The 18,095-nt window shown below is 40.7% G+C and overlaps 1 protein-coding gene across 2 annotated transcripts in view; it reads right to left on the minus strand.

Moving 5' to 3' along the window:
* Window positions 1-18,095, minus strand: part of CRYBG1 (crystallin beta-gamma domain containing 1) — a 213,325-nt gene that overhangs the window by 104,128 nt on the left and 91,102 nt on the right. For both annotated transcript variants that reach the window (XM_059941485.1, XM_059941484.1), the window contains exon 2: window positions 16,185-16,323. In XM_059941485.1, coding sequence (XP_059797468.1) covers window positions 16,185-16,323 — 139 coding nt within the window. The remainder of the gene's footprint in view (window positions 1-16,184; window positions 16,324-18,095) is intronic.

Here is an 18,095-nt window from a genome sequence, read left to right on the forward strand (position 1 = left end):
CCCCAACTGTGCCAAGCAGAGAGCAGCCTCCCTTCAGGTAGAAGACCACAAGGGCGGGGCCAAAACACTGCAAGAACAATAGGTATTTGGGTCATCCACTTGACTGTGTTTGACAATGTGATACATTGACTCTACAGTGCAGGAAGCCCAAGTTCAGGAATTCCAGGATTCTTTATTGAGCCCAGCAGCACACTACTTGGAGTCTAGGCACCAACACCCTTGCTTTTTCTTGTTTGCAAAGGAGAGATAATGATACCAACTCAGGGGCTCATGTATGATTCTCAACCACTACGCCACCAGGGAAGCCCCTCCTATTTTATTTATTTTCTTTATTATTATTATTATTATTATTTTTGGCTGTGTCAGGTCTTAGTTGAGGCACGCAGGATCTTTTTCGTTGTAGTGCTTGGGCTCTTTCATTGTGGCGCTCAGGCTTCTCTCTAGTTGTACCGCGCGGGCTCTAGGGCACGTGGGCTCTGTAGTTTGCAGCACGCAGTCTCTCTAGTTGAGGCGCATGAGCTCAGTAGTTGTGGCATATGGGCTTAGGTGCCCTGCGGCATGTGGGATCTTAGTTCCCCAACCAGGGATCAAATCCACGTCCCCTGCATTGGAAGGAAGATTCTTTACCACTGGACCACCGGGGAAGCCCCTGGTTTCCTATTTTAGATTCATCCTTTTCATGGTGCAGAATTATTGTATTTATATTTCTTATTTAACTCCTTACCTATGGCTGGCTTTCAGTCACTTCAGAGCATTGTGTTTACCAGGCTTCCGCTGGACAGACTGGACGGGAGTGACTACACTAACAAGCTGGGGACAAAGGGAAGCTCCATGTCCAGGACTTGGTCTGGCAGCCTGAGTGCTATACCACCACCCCCAGCAGCACATGTGACAGCTTACTATCTCTGTATGTGTAGGCTCTATGGGCCTTGGGGCAGAGTCGTCAAAGCTGTTTGTTACAAGACTGGTTCCTGACCAAAAATACTGACTTTCTGTTATGTAAGATAGCTGCAAGGTCCTTTTTATGCCATTAATTGGGTTAGAGGATGGGAAGGTTGTGGCACAAGGGAACAAAACAGGTTTCAGACTCGACTGCCTAGGAAACACTGCAGGGATGGTTAATCCCAACAGTTACAAAACTGTAGAAAAGAGAAGCACCGTACTTACAGTATCAAACTGAAATTAATAAATCAAACCAAATTAACAAAATTGAACAAAGTGCTGAATACCTACTAAGTAGTCATTAAAAAATAAAATAGCTAAGGAAATTAACTCGAAAGTAGAAGGTACAGAGAAACATGTATTCATTCATTCAACAAACATTTATTGAGCACCTAGTGTGTGCCAGACATTGTGTTAGGAAAGGGGGTACAGCAGTGAACAAGAGACAAAAATCTCTGCTTTACAGAGTTTATATTGTAGGGGAGAAAGACAGAAAATAACAAGCAAACAAATAAGCAAGAAAATATATAGCAATCCGTATTGTGCAGATAATTCATGCAGGTTGAGGTGATGGTGACTGACCTTTCTGCACAGGTGACACTTAAGCTGTGAAGGATGAGAAGGAATCAGTCCTGTGAGGACTGGGGGAGTGTGTTCCAGGCCAGGCAAACAGGTAGGGTCCAGTTCTCAAGACAAACAAAGGGTTCAGCACATGAAGTAACTGCTCCAGTGTGTCTGGGGCAGAGCTGGGGGGAGTTTGAGCTGGGCAGGGGAAGGGGCCAGTTCACAAAAGGCCTGTAAACACGTATAAAGACCTGCGTTTTCTCAGGAGAAAATATCTGCAAAAAAGGCAACTGACAAGGAATTATCTTCAAAATATACAAACAACTCATGCAGCTCTATATCAAAAAAACAAACAACCCAATCAAAAAATGGGCAGAAGATCTAAATAGACATTTCTCCAAAGAAGACATACAGATGGCCAAAAAGCACATGAAAAAAAGCTCAACATCACTAATTATCAGGGAAACACAAATCAAAACTACAATGAGTTATCACCTCACACCAGTCAGAATGGCCATCATCAAAAAGCCCACAAACAATAAATGCTGGAGAGGGAACCCTCCTACACTGTTGGTGGGAATGTAAATTGGTACAGCCACTATGGAGGTTCCTCAAAAAACTAAAAATAGAACTACCATATGATGCAGCAATCCCACTCCTGGGCATATATCCAGAGAAAAACCATAATCCAAAAAGATACATGCACCCCAATGTTCATTGCAGCAGTATTTACAATAGCCAAGTCACAGAAACAACCTAAATGTCCATCAACAGAGGAATGGATGAAGAAGATGTGGTCCATGTATACAATGGAATATTACTCAGCCATAAAAAAGAATGAAATAACACCATTTGCAGCAACATGGATGGACCTAGAGATTACCATACTAGGTGAAGTAAGTCAGACAGGCAAAGACAAATATCATATGATATCATTCATATGTGGAATCTAATTTTAAAATATGATACAAATGAACTTATTTACAAAACAGAAACAGACTTGCAGATATCGAAAACAAATTTATGGTTACCAAAGGGGAAACATGGGGCAGGGGGAGGGATAAATCAGGAGCTTGGAATGAACATACACACACTACCATATATAAGTCAGATAACTGACAAGGACCTACATAGCACAGGGAACTCTACTCAATATTCTGTGATAACCTATATGACAAAAGAATCTAAAAAAGACTGAATATATGTATATGTATAACTGAACAACTATACTCCAATAAAATAAAAAAAACCCAAAAACCCAGTTTTCTCTTCTATGTGTGATAGGAAGCCCTTGGAGAGTTACAAGCAGAGAAATAGTAGGATTTGATTTATGCCTTGAAAAGATGACTCTGCTGCCCTATGCAGAAATAATGGTGGGGGTAAGAAGGGGGGCAGAGAGACCAGCGAGGAGACAACTGCAGTGTGGCACTTACGTCCTTAGTCCCGGGATAACTACTTGCTCATTGTTGGGATAGCAAATGACAAATGATCATTTTGTGTGCATCACTTCACATGTCACATCTACATGTCTGCTGGGACATACAGCTATCCCACTTTTGTGGACTGGGAAATTTTAGATCGCATTAAATAACAAGAGAGCCGTGGCCAAATGGTACTCTGTGTACATCTGAATTGTAGATTTATGGTGTTTTTACTCATCCTGGCCCATTTGACACCCTCGGTTTCCTGTTGACTTCCTACCATACTTTTGTCAGTGGTTACACCAAAACCACACTCAATCATCAATTCCCCCCCAGACCCATTTTTTGGGGTAGTGACTTTCTTTCTCTACAAACAAAAGTGAAACTCTTCAGCAGGAATTCCTTCTTGTGTCATCTTCACATTCTGATAGCTTCCTCTTAGTTTGAGAAGATGTCTCTCTTCTCCAAAACTACGGACCACCTGAGCTCAAGGTCTGTCTTGCACACAATATGCACCTCCCAAATGATGCCCTCATTCTGAAGCATTTTTACTATAGTCCCTTCTCCTTTTTCCTTTTTTCAGCTTCTAAAACTGCCTTGTCCTATCTTCACAAGCAGCCCTTCCCTCTGCGCTGCTACCCCTTTGACAGTCTCTCCCAAATCTTCCCCGTCCAGTCTTTGCTCTCCTTTAACCTGTATATAAACCTCAGGCTCTCTCTCCAGCTGCCAGTGCCCATTTTCCTCTACTCCCATAACCTTTAAGAACTGTATGAATTCAGCTATATCCTTCTTTTTGCCAAATCCATTATCCCCTTCAACTTGCTTATTTCTTGAATTCCCTCTTTCAATTTTACTTTCTACTTGTGTGAACTATAATGTTTTTCTTTTTAAGTTTAATCATTCATTCTCTTGTCATCTATTCAACCTTACAGACAACTCCCAGTTATGGATGATTCTGTCTTACCCCATCACTGGCATTCTTTCTTCAAACTTACAATCCCTGACGCAAATCCCATTGGGGTCAGAAGTATTTTAAAAGTAAGAATCTTCAGATTTTGGAAAGGTAATATGTGTACGTACTATAACACATTAATATTTCTGTAGCAAAAATGTATGATAATTCACTGTAAATGGGATAATTAAAGATAATAAATTGCCTCATAAGCGTTCAGGTCAAATTTTGCTGCCAAATGAGTTTCAATGTCAATTTACAAAAAAACCAAAACCAAACAAACAAAAAAATGAAAGAAAGAGAGAGAGAAAGAAAGAAAAGTAAAACAGCTGAAAATTTTCCACTTCTCATTTGCTCTGATGATAGCACAAATCTATTTCTCCATACTGCTCTCTCTTTTATTCTAAAACTTTCTACCTGGTTTTCAAGTTCCTACTTCAAAGTCAACATTTTCTAAAAAAAACAAATCAATTTTTCCTTGCAAGCAGTCTTCCTTTCTAAAGGATTTCATTTGTCACCAGGAACACCATTTTTTCTAGCCTCCCAAATTAAAAACCTTAAAATCTTTCATTCTATTCACTTTCCCTCCTACATGTAATGCATCACCAGATCTCTTGACTTCACCCATTCAACAGCCTCTACCTTATACAAGCCCATACTGTTTTTTTTTTTTTTTGGCTGCATCGGGTCTTCGTTGCTGCGCGCGGGCTTTCTCTAGTTGCGGCGAGCGGGGGCTACTCCTTGTTGCGGTGCACGGGTTTCTCATTGCAGTGGCTTCTCTTGTTGCAGAGCACAGGCTCTAGGCGCTTGGGCTTCAGTAACTGTAGCACGCAGGCTCAGTAGTTATGGCTCACGGGCTCTAGAGCACAGGCTCAGTAGTTGTGGTGCACGGGCTTAGTTGCTCTGTGGCATGTGAGATCTTCCCGGACCAGGGATTGAACCCGTGTCCCCTGCATTGGCAGGCAGATTCTGAACCACTGTGCCACCAGGGAAGCCCCAAGCCCATACTGTTTTAATAGGCTCTTGGGCAGTTTCTGAGATCCCAGTCCCCATCTCTGTTCACAGCTTTTTATATCCCTCAACCCTGCCCTTCCATCACACCAGGAATATCAATGCCACTACCTCTGAAATACTGCATTCATCATGAAGTCTGAAGACTTGAATACAAGAAACAACTAAGAGGGGTCCATCTGACCAATGTGGTCTGCAAAATACTAACTTCAAATGTTTAATTCCACCTTCAATTGTCACTTCAGCATTTAGATATTCTTCAAAAGTGTGTGTGTGTGTGTGTGTGTATGCGTGTAACACACAAACATAAATATGTATGTATATACATATATATACACACATACAAACACATATATATATTTAAATCTATTACCCATTTCATTAAGTTATGGGTTACATTCTAATCAGTACCCTGAGGAAAACTGTAGGTCAGAAGTACATACAGCTTGCTTTTTCTAAAGCACATTACAAAACTAGTCTGACATACACATTTTACACATTCCATTCCAGTAGCTTCAAAGCTATCATGTGCAAAACAAAGCAGATGTATAATATTACAGGTGGAGAAGAGGGGGATGAATAAGCATCAAAGGCAAGCTCAGGCTGGTGGTGCTGGCCACCCCACATGTTACAAAGTAGCACAGACGATCTACCACTAAAACAAAACACTGGCTTTAACAAACAGGGACTGGGGATAATGAGTGACCACTGGTGTTGAGACCTTGAGTCACCTCTCAATCTTAAGACAACATCTCCTGGGACTTCCCTGGTAACACTGTAGTTAAGAATCCGCCTGCCAATGCAGGGGACATGGGTTCGAGCCCTGGTCCGGGAAGATCCCACATGCCGCAGAGCAACTAAGCCCGAGCACCGCAACTACTGAGCCTGCGCTCTAGAGCCTGTGAGCCACAACTACTGAATCCCGCGTGCCTAGAGCCTGTGCTCCGCAACAAGAGAAGCCACCACAATGAGAAGCCTGCGCACCACAACGAAGAGTAGCCCCCTCTCGCCGCAACTAGAGAAAGCCCGCGTGCAGCAACGAACACCCAACACAGCCAAAAATAAATAAATAAACTTATATATATATAAAAGACAACAGCTCCTGTCACATTAGGTCCACAAAAAGCAATTCTGAGCTGTTGATTCAGAATCTTAAATGAATCATTCCACTGTTCAAAGCACCTTTATGTGATTTAATATCTGACTCAATTAAGAACTTGGTAAACTGCAAATAAGCTCAGCTCAAAGGAAAGTAGCTTTTGAGAGAATGTAGGGTAGCATGGTTCTCTCCCAGCATTCGAAGTTCTCAAAAGCCTAAAGGAGAGAAGACTAAGTCTCAGAGAACAGTACCCAGCAGGAGCTACCTTCACCGGCATTGACTTTCCCAGTTAAGCTCTAACCAACTGCAAAAAAAAAAAAAAAATTGTTTAACACTCAGAAAAAAAGTAAGGGAGTATGTTAATAAATAGTGCCCAGGATACTTTCAAATATATAAGACTACCATGGCATTAGCCCTGTGAAACAGTAACACATACTGATTCACAATCATGTACCTCGTACTCAATTGTTATTAAAGAGACATTGGACAAATCAATATTCAGAAAGATTCCCTCAGCAGGACTCACCTCTAGATCTCGGTTACAATACCTGTTTCTGGAATTTTTATATCTATTCCGGGAGTCGGGGCACCTATTCCGAGAGTCTGCCCTCCCGCTGCTACTGTCGGCACACCCGCTACACCTGCCACAGCCAGAACCACGGCAGGTTCGACCCCCCATTGAGGCTCTGGATTAGGCCAGTCTTCAGATTTTCCTCAGCAGAACTGAGTATTGCAGAAGAAGTCCAGTGTCCAGAGCTACATAAGCAACCAGATCTGGTTCCAATTGGCCCAAATGTCGTCGAGTGTAGCCAGAGGGCTTTGTTCTTGGCTAAAGAAGGGATCCCCAATGAGGGATTCCTGACCTAAACAAATATTCTATGATTAAAATATTCAAAAGAAGACCCCCCCCCCCAAATTGTCTTCTCTCTGGCCAAAATGACGATGTGATCCTCTCTCGATGTCTTCAGGAAAACAAATGAGCATCACTGGCCAGCGACTCCTCTTTATTTTGGGAATGATGTCACAAGAACTTTAATTTTCTCCTGTACTACATTGGCTGGTAGGAATTCAGTTTGAAATTTAAGGATGTCAGAGAACAATAACAATAATTACTACTTATAGAGAGCTTTGTATATGCTCTGGGCTTTACAATCACTAATGATCCTTACAACAAGACAGGCATGCTGGTCAGGATGATCACCAGCCAGGGATTCCTGATGGAAATGGATCTGTCTTGACTAGAGCTAGACACAGAATCCTGAAGGACTTTAACTTAAATATTTTCAGCCTTTGATACTTTGAGTCTAAGACTGTTGTAAATATTTTTTATAATAAGTGAAAGAAATTCACTTGAACACAGGGACTGAAAGACATACAGGAGCAGGACCGCAGTGAATGAGAGGGAAAAACATTTCAGTGACTCTTCTGAGACTGTCATTTAGTTCCATTGCATGAGTGACCAAAAACTATTATTTCACAAGTCCCATTCCCACTCCCATCTCCTCTGATACCCACTCTCTAGTAAGAGCAGAGAAGCATTTCCGGTTTTCACTACCTAACAGTTCCAGCCACGCAAAACTCCCGCCCCTACAAGCACACAACAAATTTAAACCTTAATTGGATAACCGAACACTAAGTTATTTTAAATAACTTAAAATAACTTTTTAAAAGAAAAAGAATACAAAAAGGTTAAAATGTCCCCTGTAAAAACACAATTTTTAACCAGTTTGAATACCAATGATTATCACTTGGGAAAAAAAAAATGATTATCACTTTGTCACAATATCTTAAGCAAGATAAACCCAACACATAAATGAGCAAAAAACATGAAAAGATAATTCACTGAAGAAATACAAATGGCCAGTAAACATAAAAAAAGAGCCCAACCTCATTCTTAATTGAAGAACTATAACTTTAAACAATGAGATACCAACAGAATGACAAAACGAAAAAAAATCAATTACATACAACATTTATGAAGTGGTAGGAAAACAGGCACATTCATTCACTTTGGTTGGGAACTTAGGTTGATAAAACCTTTTTATGGGGGCTTCCCTGGTGGCGCAGTGGTTAAGAATCTGCCTGCCAATGCAGGGGACACGGGTTCGAGCCCTGGTCTGGGAAGATCCCACATGCCGTGGAGCAACTAAGCCCGTGAGCCACAACTACTGAGCCTGCGCGTCTGGAGCCTGTGCTCCGCAACGGGAGAGGCCACGACAGTGAGAGGCCCGCGCACCGCGATGAAGAGTGGCCCCCGCTCTCCGCAACTGGAGAAAGCCCTCGCACAGAAACGAAGACCCAACACAGCCAAAAATAAATATAAATAAAGAAAAGGACTGGAGAATAAATGTACCTTTAAAAAAAAAAAAAACCTTTTTATGGGCAATTTGACAATATTTATAACATCTAAAAATAAGTGTGCTTTTGATTCAGTAATTCCATTTCTAGAGAATTTATCCCATAGAAATACTGACAGAAAAACACCCAGAGAGAGGGCAATGTTTATAAAAGAAAAAAAAAGTGGAAGTAACTTAAATGTTCATAAATAAAGATTGGTTAACTATAGAATAGTACAGCCATCGTAATATACATATGGAATACTATCACGTAGTAGTTCAAAAGAGGTGTATTTATAGATACTGACTTGGAAAGATGATCACAAAGATTGCTTAGTAAAAAGAAACAAATTAGAGAATTGTATGCATTGTATGATATCTTTTGGTTGGAAAAGCACAAATACACTAACTCTGTTTACATAAATACGTAACAAAAAACTCTGAAAGTATACACACCAAACTAGTTACCTTCAAGTGTAATGGGAGAATTTAAGTCTTCATTTTGTATGTTTCACACTCTTGGAAATTTTTTGCAACAAACAAATATAATATTTAGAAGAAAAATAATAAATATATTACCACATTTAAAAAACAAATAGACCTCAAAACCCTACCACAGACAAAGCTTTCCAGTTTGGGTTATGGGGAAATGGACTGGCTAATATATACTTATATATTTATTTATACATATGTGAATAAACAGCACCCATAGTCACTACCTCAAAGGAAGACAACACATGTACTTGGGGTGTAAAAAAAAAAACAAACAACAAATCACTCATTGATCTCCTGTTACTTCCTTGTGACCATGGTACCTTCAAATGTACAATATCACAGATAGTTATATCCATAGGCTTGATTTTCCCAAAGCCAGCTATGCATAGGCAATCAATCTTTTTCTTATAAGGCCAGACATTTAGCTTTAATGAGAAAAAGAACTGGTATACCATATCCTGCTTTTGTAATGCCACTCTTGGGATATTAAAGCAACATTCTCCAGCCCATAGAATGCCCAACATGTGAAACTTCCAATGTAGGAAAAGCACCTCTTGCTGCATCCAATAATACCAGGCTTTTCCAGAGGAAAAGTGCTTCCTAGGCCACTATGCTCTACCTTGATCTTCACGACCCCACAGCCCAAGTGCTGGAGAAGGAGGGTGGAGTCATGCTCCAGAAACAGCCACATTCTCTTTCTGCTGCCCACACATGGCTTACTTATGTGCATATGCATTTGGTGAGCTTTCCTTCTCTACCTTCTAGAGCGTAAATAAAAATTCAACTCATACGGAGCTGAAATGCTGCACATTTCCAACAGCATTGTTTTCTACTACTTTTTACTGCAAATAGACAGCATTTCATTCATGCAAAATTTATAATGTTCCAGCCATACAAATGCAGTCTGACCCTTAGGGCCTCCTAGTCTGGTAAGGAAGGAGACTTGTAAATCAATATGGTAAGTGCTGAGTTCATGATACATCCAAGGTAAATAAACAAGTTTTTGAGGGCAGGGATCACAAAGAAAGAGCTGTTTCAGCAGGATCTTAAAGGATGAGTAGAATTTTGCAGGTAGACAAGTGGAAAGACTTTCTAGGCATGGGAAAGAATATGGGCAAAGGCAGTAGAATGGGGCAATAAGAAATTTGGAAACAACAGTAACGTCCTCCGGAAATGCAGTCAGGACTGGTAGAGTTTACAGCAAATCAGAGAATCATAAAGAAATCACACGTGCATACCTAAACCATTTCAATGTGACTTTAATCACAATATAACTTAAATCATATCTATTCATTCCTCCATCTTCAAAAACATTTTGAATAGGCAATACTTTCAAATAGTTCAAAATTCAAAATATGAAAAGATGCACAGTAAAGTCTCTCTCCCACCTGCATCCCCTATCTACTCTTTTCCCCCACCTCTATCACAAGTAATTATTACTAGCTTTTTATGTATCCTTCCATAATTTCTTAATGAATCTACAAAGATATATCTATATCTATCTATCTATCTATCTATCTATCTATTCTAATCCCCGTTTTACACAAAATGTAACATGCTGTACACATTGCTCTCTATGTTGAATTATTTTTCCTAACAGTATATTTAGCCTTTTAGATCAGTACTTACAGAGCACAGAGAGATTCCTGCCATGCAGCCAGTAGGGAAAGGGATGAGAGATTGAAATTGGGCACTAGGCCTACCTGTGTGGCTAGGACAGGTCCCAGGGTGGGGTGGGTAAAATGATGTCAAGATCTGAAGGACGATGAAAGCAGAGATTTGGGACAAGGTAGGTCTAAGGGGTCAGCAGTCCCTAATCACACACCAGATGACATATGCAAGTGTAAGACAAAGTGCCAATAGGAGTGTGGAATGCAGAGTTGGAACAGATGGATTATACTCTTAAGTCCTTCAAGGAAGTCACTATTGGGAAGGACTAACCTTAGTAATTAAATGCCTCCGTCTCAGGATTGGGGCTTGGGGGTCGGAACTTGGATTTCGAAGGTCTTACTACTTGCAGGATAATTTCAGAAGAGTCCTTGGTGAGATTAGCAACATGGGTGATCTGAGACAAAATGTAGGAGCCCAGCAACCAATGTTCATGTACTGTGTCCTAGGCCAACCCAACAGAAGAGAAGACCCAACACTGGGCTGCATGGGATGGGGCAGGGCAGGTGGACAAGTCTGAACCTTCTTAAGTACTTCATATTTTGAACTTAGTCCAACCTAAGAAATGAGGTAAGCCTGGGGACTGGGCATCCAGAGGAAAATCAGTGGGCTCATGTGGAACAGCTAGAGAGAGAGAAAGGAGAAGTGATAGGGTTGGGAAGAGAAATGGGATGTCACCTCTCAGAGTGTTCAACCACCTGAGAAACATGGAAATGAACATGTTAGGAAATGTTTTGTCCTCTCTGCTACCTTGACAAATCCTTGTTGAACTGAATTGTTATCCTTATTGACTGAACTAGAATAACCAGGCTGGAAGCTGGACAACACTCCACCTTGACAATTACAAGCTTAACTGGGCGATGAAAAAGCTGTCAGAAGCAACTGTGGTAGAACCATCTCTGAGATACTTGAGACTAAAGCAGATACCTGTCTTGGATGATGTGGGAGCATCCCAATCTCAAGAGTGGGATGAGAGCTTCACAGATATCTCCTGGATGATGAGGCAGAGAAGCATTAACAAGAATCAAAATCTGTACACATGACTTCTAAAGGAGCAGCACTGAGTTGGCAAAATTCTTTCTCCTCTATAGATTATAGTAACTTTGGTTTGGGGGTGTGGGGCTTATTTTTTCTTTTAAAAAGTACACATACACACACTTATACACATGCACATGCAAACACACTTACAGGCAATGGGAAATAGAGGCTTTATCCAAGTCAAGAATGAAAAAATCCGAACGGTTAAAGCAAAAATAATTCTTTTCTTTTGCTTGAATTAATCAAACAATTGCTGTGCCCACTATTCCTTTTTACTTGTTTGAACTTGGCTCCAGAATGATTGAAAATGTGACAATTTTACTTATCACTATTGTCAGATACAATTTTCTAGATCAAAATAAGTGATTAGAATTGAAGGGAAATTAAAAGATTTTCATACTAGAAATCACTGAAATTCTCATTAAGGTAATTACTCTCTTTGAAGACGCTAATTTTAATTAACAATATTTTGCTCAGTATTCTTATTCTCTTTTTTTTAAAGAAATGCTTTAATTAATAAAGGGTGTTACTTCATGTCCTGGAAATATCTCTATGTAGTGGAATTAAGACATTTTCATTTAAAAAATGAATTAAGTAGTAAATATAGTAAGTATATAATACAGCAAAACATATATTAATCTACAATGTTAATCCTTTCTTACATGCAATGAAAGAATTATTCAATATAATTATCACGTATGATATATGTTTTCACTCAATGATACCACTTCCTTATGCTTTTCTCTCATATTAAAAGTCTGTTACAAATATAAATATCTGTGGGCTTCCCTGGTGGCGCAGTGGTTGAGAATCTGCCTGCCAATGCAGGGGACACGGGTTTGAGCCCTGGTCTGGGAAGATCCCACATGCCGCGGAGCAACTAGGCCCGTGAGCCACAATTGCTGAGCCTGTGCGTCTGGAGCCTGTGCTCCGCAACAGGAGAGGGCGCGACAGTGAGAGACCCACGCACCGCGATGAAGAGTGGCCCCCGCTTGCCGCAACTGGAGAAAGCCCTCGCACAGAAACGAAGACCCAACACAGCCATAAATAAATAAATAAATAAATAAATAAATAAAAGAGTGCATTTCTATATTCATGATAAAAAAATATATATATATATAAGTATTTGTAACAAATATAAATATTTACATAAATATATCTTCTACTCTAAAGCTGACTAAAGGTTTTACGCAGTCGTTTAAAGGAAAAATTGTTTGGTATAAATAAATAAAATCCCTGATGATTTTTCTAAGATTTAAATTCTAGTAATATTCTCCTTTGATTTGTAGTTGCGCTTTTTTTCCTAGTTGACGTATACATGCATTTGAGAGGCAATACCAGCTTTATAATTATAAATCCCTATTTCCGTTTATACAAGCTGGAAGAACAATGTCTTCTTTTAATTGAAGGATTCAGTACAGTATTGCAGCTCTAAAGAATGTCTAAGGAATGTTAACAGCATGTTAAATAAGTAAACAAACACAGTAACACAGAGTGTATGGAACAAATATAGAAAATGAATAAATCTTGGTTGTTTGGGGGAAGGCACATGGCTTCACTTCAATGAAAATAAAAAATTTAAACATTCATCTGAGTAAATACATATAACTTAGAGGGCTAGATCAAGTCAGGTATCTTAAGAAGAACTGATGGCCTTCTGCCTGGGAAAGACGCCAAGGGTGGCCCTGATACAACTTCCTAGTAAATCTGCTGAATCCTGCAGGAAATGACCAGGCTTGCTGCAGAGAGTGGATTAAGAGAAGAGTCCTTTGGAAGGTATGGGAGGCGCCCTGGCATGCTGGCACTCACAGTAGGTACGAACTACCCAGAATCTACATGGAGTTAGCTTCTGTTTCCCGGTACTACTGGCCAGGCTGGTGGTGTGGGGCTGTCCTGCACTTCTGAGAATGGTCTGGTTACTCCTCTCAGCCATGATCTCAAGAGACATAAAGTTGAGAACACATCAGTAGGCAAGAGAACGCCTGTTCCATGCCTCTTCCTTTCTCCCAGCCATAGTAGAATATGCAGATGAGAAAGATCCAGAGAGCTAGAGCCCAGCGCAAGCCGGAGGAAGAAAGAGGGATGATGGAGGCGGGGAGCAGGAGAGGGAGAAACAGGCAGATCCAGAAGTGGACCTGGGAGCCAGTTCTTCCTGATGTGGGCATTTGACCATCTCTGAGCAGGAGGGTGTGGTACAGGTAGAGAGTACAGGCGGTGCCTGGTTGACCCCATTTCAGGCGACACGTGGAGACAGTGTAGCCAGAATGACATTTTGCCTCTGCTTGCTCCTTTCGTCCAGTTCCTACCCTGCTTCTATCTGCCCTGGCTCCCTTCCTACACTGGGTTCCCAGTTCATCCGTTTCTGGTCCCAAGCCTCTGCCTTCCCCAGGTGTACCGACTGGCCTCTTTCTCCCTGCCAGCCTTCATGGGACTGAGCTCTCTGGCTTGGCCTTGGGGCCTCTCCCATGAGCTGCCTGGTGCTCAGGGCTCCTTGACTGCAGCCTGGGACAGCAAGCAAGGGTTGAGAGAGCATGTCTAGATGGGATAAGGGTACTGTGAAGAAGACACGGCTATTGCTGAACTGCAGACCAAGGGAGGGGGCACTGCAGACCCTTCACTGCCATCCTTCTCAGGGAATTTACTTTTTGCCCCAACTTTGAATGCTGCCACCAATTGTTTCCTGGACTTCAGTAATCATCATAGGATAGTTAATGGCATGATACTTGCAGAATTATTTTTATTTTAAGTTATTAAAGGAAAAATGTAGAAAACAACTCGAAACTCAGGGCCAGCGACTGGATTTATCAGGTTTTGTTTCCAGTTATAAACTATTTCTTATAGAGAAAGAAGAACAAAATGCAAAACCAATTTGAAAGTGAGTATAAATTATAGGAAGCCAGGTTATTTAAATTTTTAGTTTAAATTTGATTTTTTAATTTCAACATTTTATAAAATTTAATTTTATATTTCTGGTACTCTGATTGATATTATGCTACTTTGAGTTAGAAGGCGTTTTCTGTTGAATTTCCCTACCTACTTTTGTCATTTTCTAATAAAATATAAAATATGAGTTTATAATCGCATCATGTCCTTTTTTCTTACTGCTTTCCACCAGTAAGATATTTTTAATTTTAATTTTTAATTGTGGTAGAATACACATAACATACAATTTACCATCTTAACCATTTTAAGTATATAGCTCAGTAGTCCTAAATATATTCACACTGTTGTACATCCAATCTCTAAAATTTTTCATCTTACACTAAGTAATTTTTTCACTTTTAATATATAGCATTACTAAAGCAAATTCCTTTGGGAGGGGGATTTCTTTCATGACAAAATATCTTTCATTACTAACCATCAGTGATCTTATAAGAAGTTGTAACAAGAAATGTATTATACAACCTTTGGGCTTCCCTTGTGGCACAGTGGTTAAGAATCCGCCTGCCAATGCAGGAGACACGGGTTTGATCCCTGGTCCGGGAAGATCCCACATGCCGCGGAGCGGCTGGGCCTGTGCGCCACAACGATTGAGCCTGCGCTCTAGAGCCTTCGAGCCACAGCTACTGAAGCCCGCGCGCCTAGAGCCCGTGCTCTGCAACAACAGAAGCCACCGCAATGAGAACCTGCGCACAGCAACAAAGACCCAACGCAGTCATAAATAAATAAATAAATAAATTTATTAAAAAAAAAAAAAGAAATGCATTATACAACCTTCAAAGCCTGGCAGCTAAACCAGCTCTCACACTGTGACTCAAGACTTTATTCTACTTTGTTGCCTGCAGGCAAGGACAGGAGCCATGTCTTTTCATGGGTGAAAGGATGCAGTTAACATTCATACACATTATCTCCCACTTTGGGGAAAACTTTTCTTTTAAGGCAATATAGTTAAGTCAGAACTTTCTGTGCAAACATCTAGATATTAAGATGTAACTACCGGGCTTCCTTGGTGGCGCAGTGGTTGAGAATCTGCCTGCCAGTGCAGGGGACATGGGTTCGAGCCCTGGTCTGGGAAGATCCCACATGCCGTGGAGCAACTAGGCCAGTGAGCCACAACTACTGAGCCTGCGCGTCTGGAGCCTGTGCTCCGCAACGAGAGGCCGCGACAGTGAGAGACCCACGCACCGCGATGAAGAGTGGCCCCTCCTCGCCGCAACTAGAGAAAGCCCTCGCACAGAAACGAAGACCCAACACACCCAAAAATAAATAAATAAATAATTAAATTTTTAAAAAAAGGCAATACAATCATAAAACCAATTTAAAAAAAAAAGATGTAACTACCGATAGAATGGTAACAACTCTACATGCCTTACAGTAGGAAGCAGTAAAAATGCCTTTTATGGGAAAGAATCACTATTTCCAAATATTGATGTCATTTTATTTTGTATATCTTTGAGTTAAAGGTATACAAAGGGAAAAGGGCAAGCAAAAGGCACCCAGGACAACGAGGTAGAACATTTGAAGGCAGCAAAGAGCAAAGATTCAAACTTATCCCTTGATTCTTATTTATTATCTTGGTGCATTGATATATAATGACCTTTTTACCATCTACGTTCTTTTCAACTATGTGTTTTTCAATCAGACAGGGGTTATTTTTCACTTTTTAATTCATTAAAGTGTTTAGTCCTGGGAGCCAAATACTGGAAATGAAGCATTACCTTTTTAAACATTCCAGACTCTGTACGTGAAGGACCAGGCACCTCACAGGTGGTGTGAAAGAACCGGGACTCCCCGAAGTGCAATGTAAATTCTTGGCACTCTCCAGCCACACGGCCTCCATCCACTACCTCCAAAGCTCTGTAAAGAGTGGAAACAACAACTTATCAAGGATGCTGGAAAATCAAGAAGCCCAAAGGCACACTTCCCTGTGTATATTTCCAATCAACCAAAATAATGAATCATTCTTCAAAACCTACACAGGATTGCAGATAACTTGGTACTCTCATAACACATTTATAAACAGAATTCTTTTAAACCCTGTGCAGAAAACAAATCGAGATAGATAGGTAAATAGGTAAATTGCTAGATGGTTAGATTTTGACATGAAAGCAATACAATTTCATTTTATATTTGTTTGGTTGCTCTGCTGTCATTGTTCTTAAGAGAAAAAAAAAAAAGACATTTGTATGTTTCCTGCACATTGGAAATAAAGTGGAAATTGACTCCCAGTTAGGGGAGGAATCTAGGCTATGCCAGGCAAAGGAAACTGTTCCCCGGATTATAATATTTATTAGATTTAAAAGGAATGCAAACGAACGAAGGCAGAGAGTTTTAGCAGACATTGGTGGTTGCCTAGCCCAAAACCATTTCCTTTATCTAAACCCCCAGCCTAACCGTCACACCCCTAACACACATTTTCTTTGCTAATAACCCTGATTTTGTTCAGATATCCATGTGCTCCAGAGGAAGCTGCTTCCTGCCCTGATAATCAATCACGATTGGTCTAATCCTGGTGTCCCATTCCCCTCGCCAGTAACTGACTCAGACATATGCCCATACATATCTGTCTTGCTGATATCACCACACTGATTTAGGTCTACCTGACCCTTAAAGTGTTTGTACTTTGCCCTACTTATCTGATGCAACTCTGGCCACTGATATGAGAGAGACATCTGCTGAAGGAATCAGTAGAAGCTCTTTCTCTTAAAAGAAGGTTTACGGAAAGCAACAGTTCTTCCCTGAAGGCCAGTGTCATGACTGCATGTGATGAAATGTGACAGCCATCCTGGGACCAGAAGTGGCATTAGCCTACGGAGAATAGATGGAGGAGAAAGCAGGGCAGAAATATGAGAGCAACTTGAGTCTTCAAATACATTGTTGAGTAGCTGAATTAACCAACCCTAGACCTGCCCTAGCTCTAGAGTTCTTGTTATGTTGCATAATAAATGTCCTATTCTTTAAGCCACTTTGAGTCACATGTTCTCTATTATCTGTAGTTGAGCAGCATTATAACTGATACAAGGGTTGATATATTTCTTCTTCGTTTTAAAAAAAATTATTTATTTTAATTATTTTTGGCTGCGTTGGGTCTTTGTTGCTGTGCGTGGGCTTCTCTAGTTGTGGCGAGTGGGGGCTACTCTGCGTTGTAGTGAGTGGGTTTCTCATTGCAGTGGCTTCTCTTATTGTGGAGCACGGGCTCTAGGTGTGCAGGCTTCAGTAGTTGTTGCATGCAGGCTCTAGAGCACAGGCTCAGTAGTTATGGCGCACGGGCTTAGTTGCTCCGTGACATGTGGGATCTTCCCGGACCAGGGATCGAACCCAAGTTCCTTGCATTGGCAGGCAGATTCTTAACCACTGAGCCACCAGGGAAGTCCAGGTTGATATATTTCTTAAGCATATAATTAAGGCTGAGAAATTAAGGCTGTATGGGAGTAATTTGAAGAAATTCATCTTGCACCTCTTTGTTTTAGAAAACATTATTCTTTGTGTTATAGAAAATGTGAAGATATATTAGCAGCAACAATTTCTTTTTGTCTTCTCCATGGGAACTGAAATAAAAAAATAATTTCTTTAGCCCAGTCACAATTTCTCTCTGCATAAGTAACCACTCTGAACTGTTTCCTTCCTGC

The sequence above is a fragment of the Balaenoptera ricei genome, chromosome 12, assembly GCF_028023285.1.
Source record: "Balaenoptera ricei isolate mBalRic1 chromosome 12, mBalRic1.hap2, whole genome shotgun sequence".
NCBI lineage: Eukaryota > Metazoa > Chordata > Mammalia > Artiodactyla > Balaenopteridae > Balaenoptera > Balaenoptera ricei.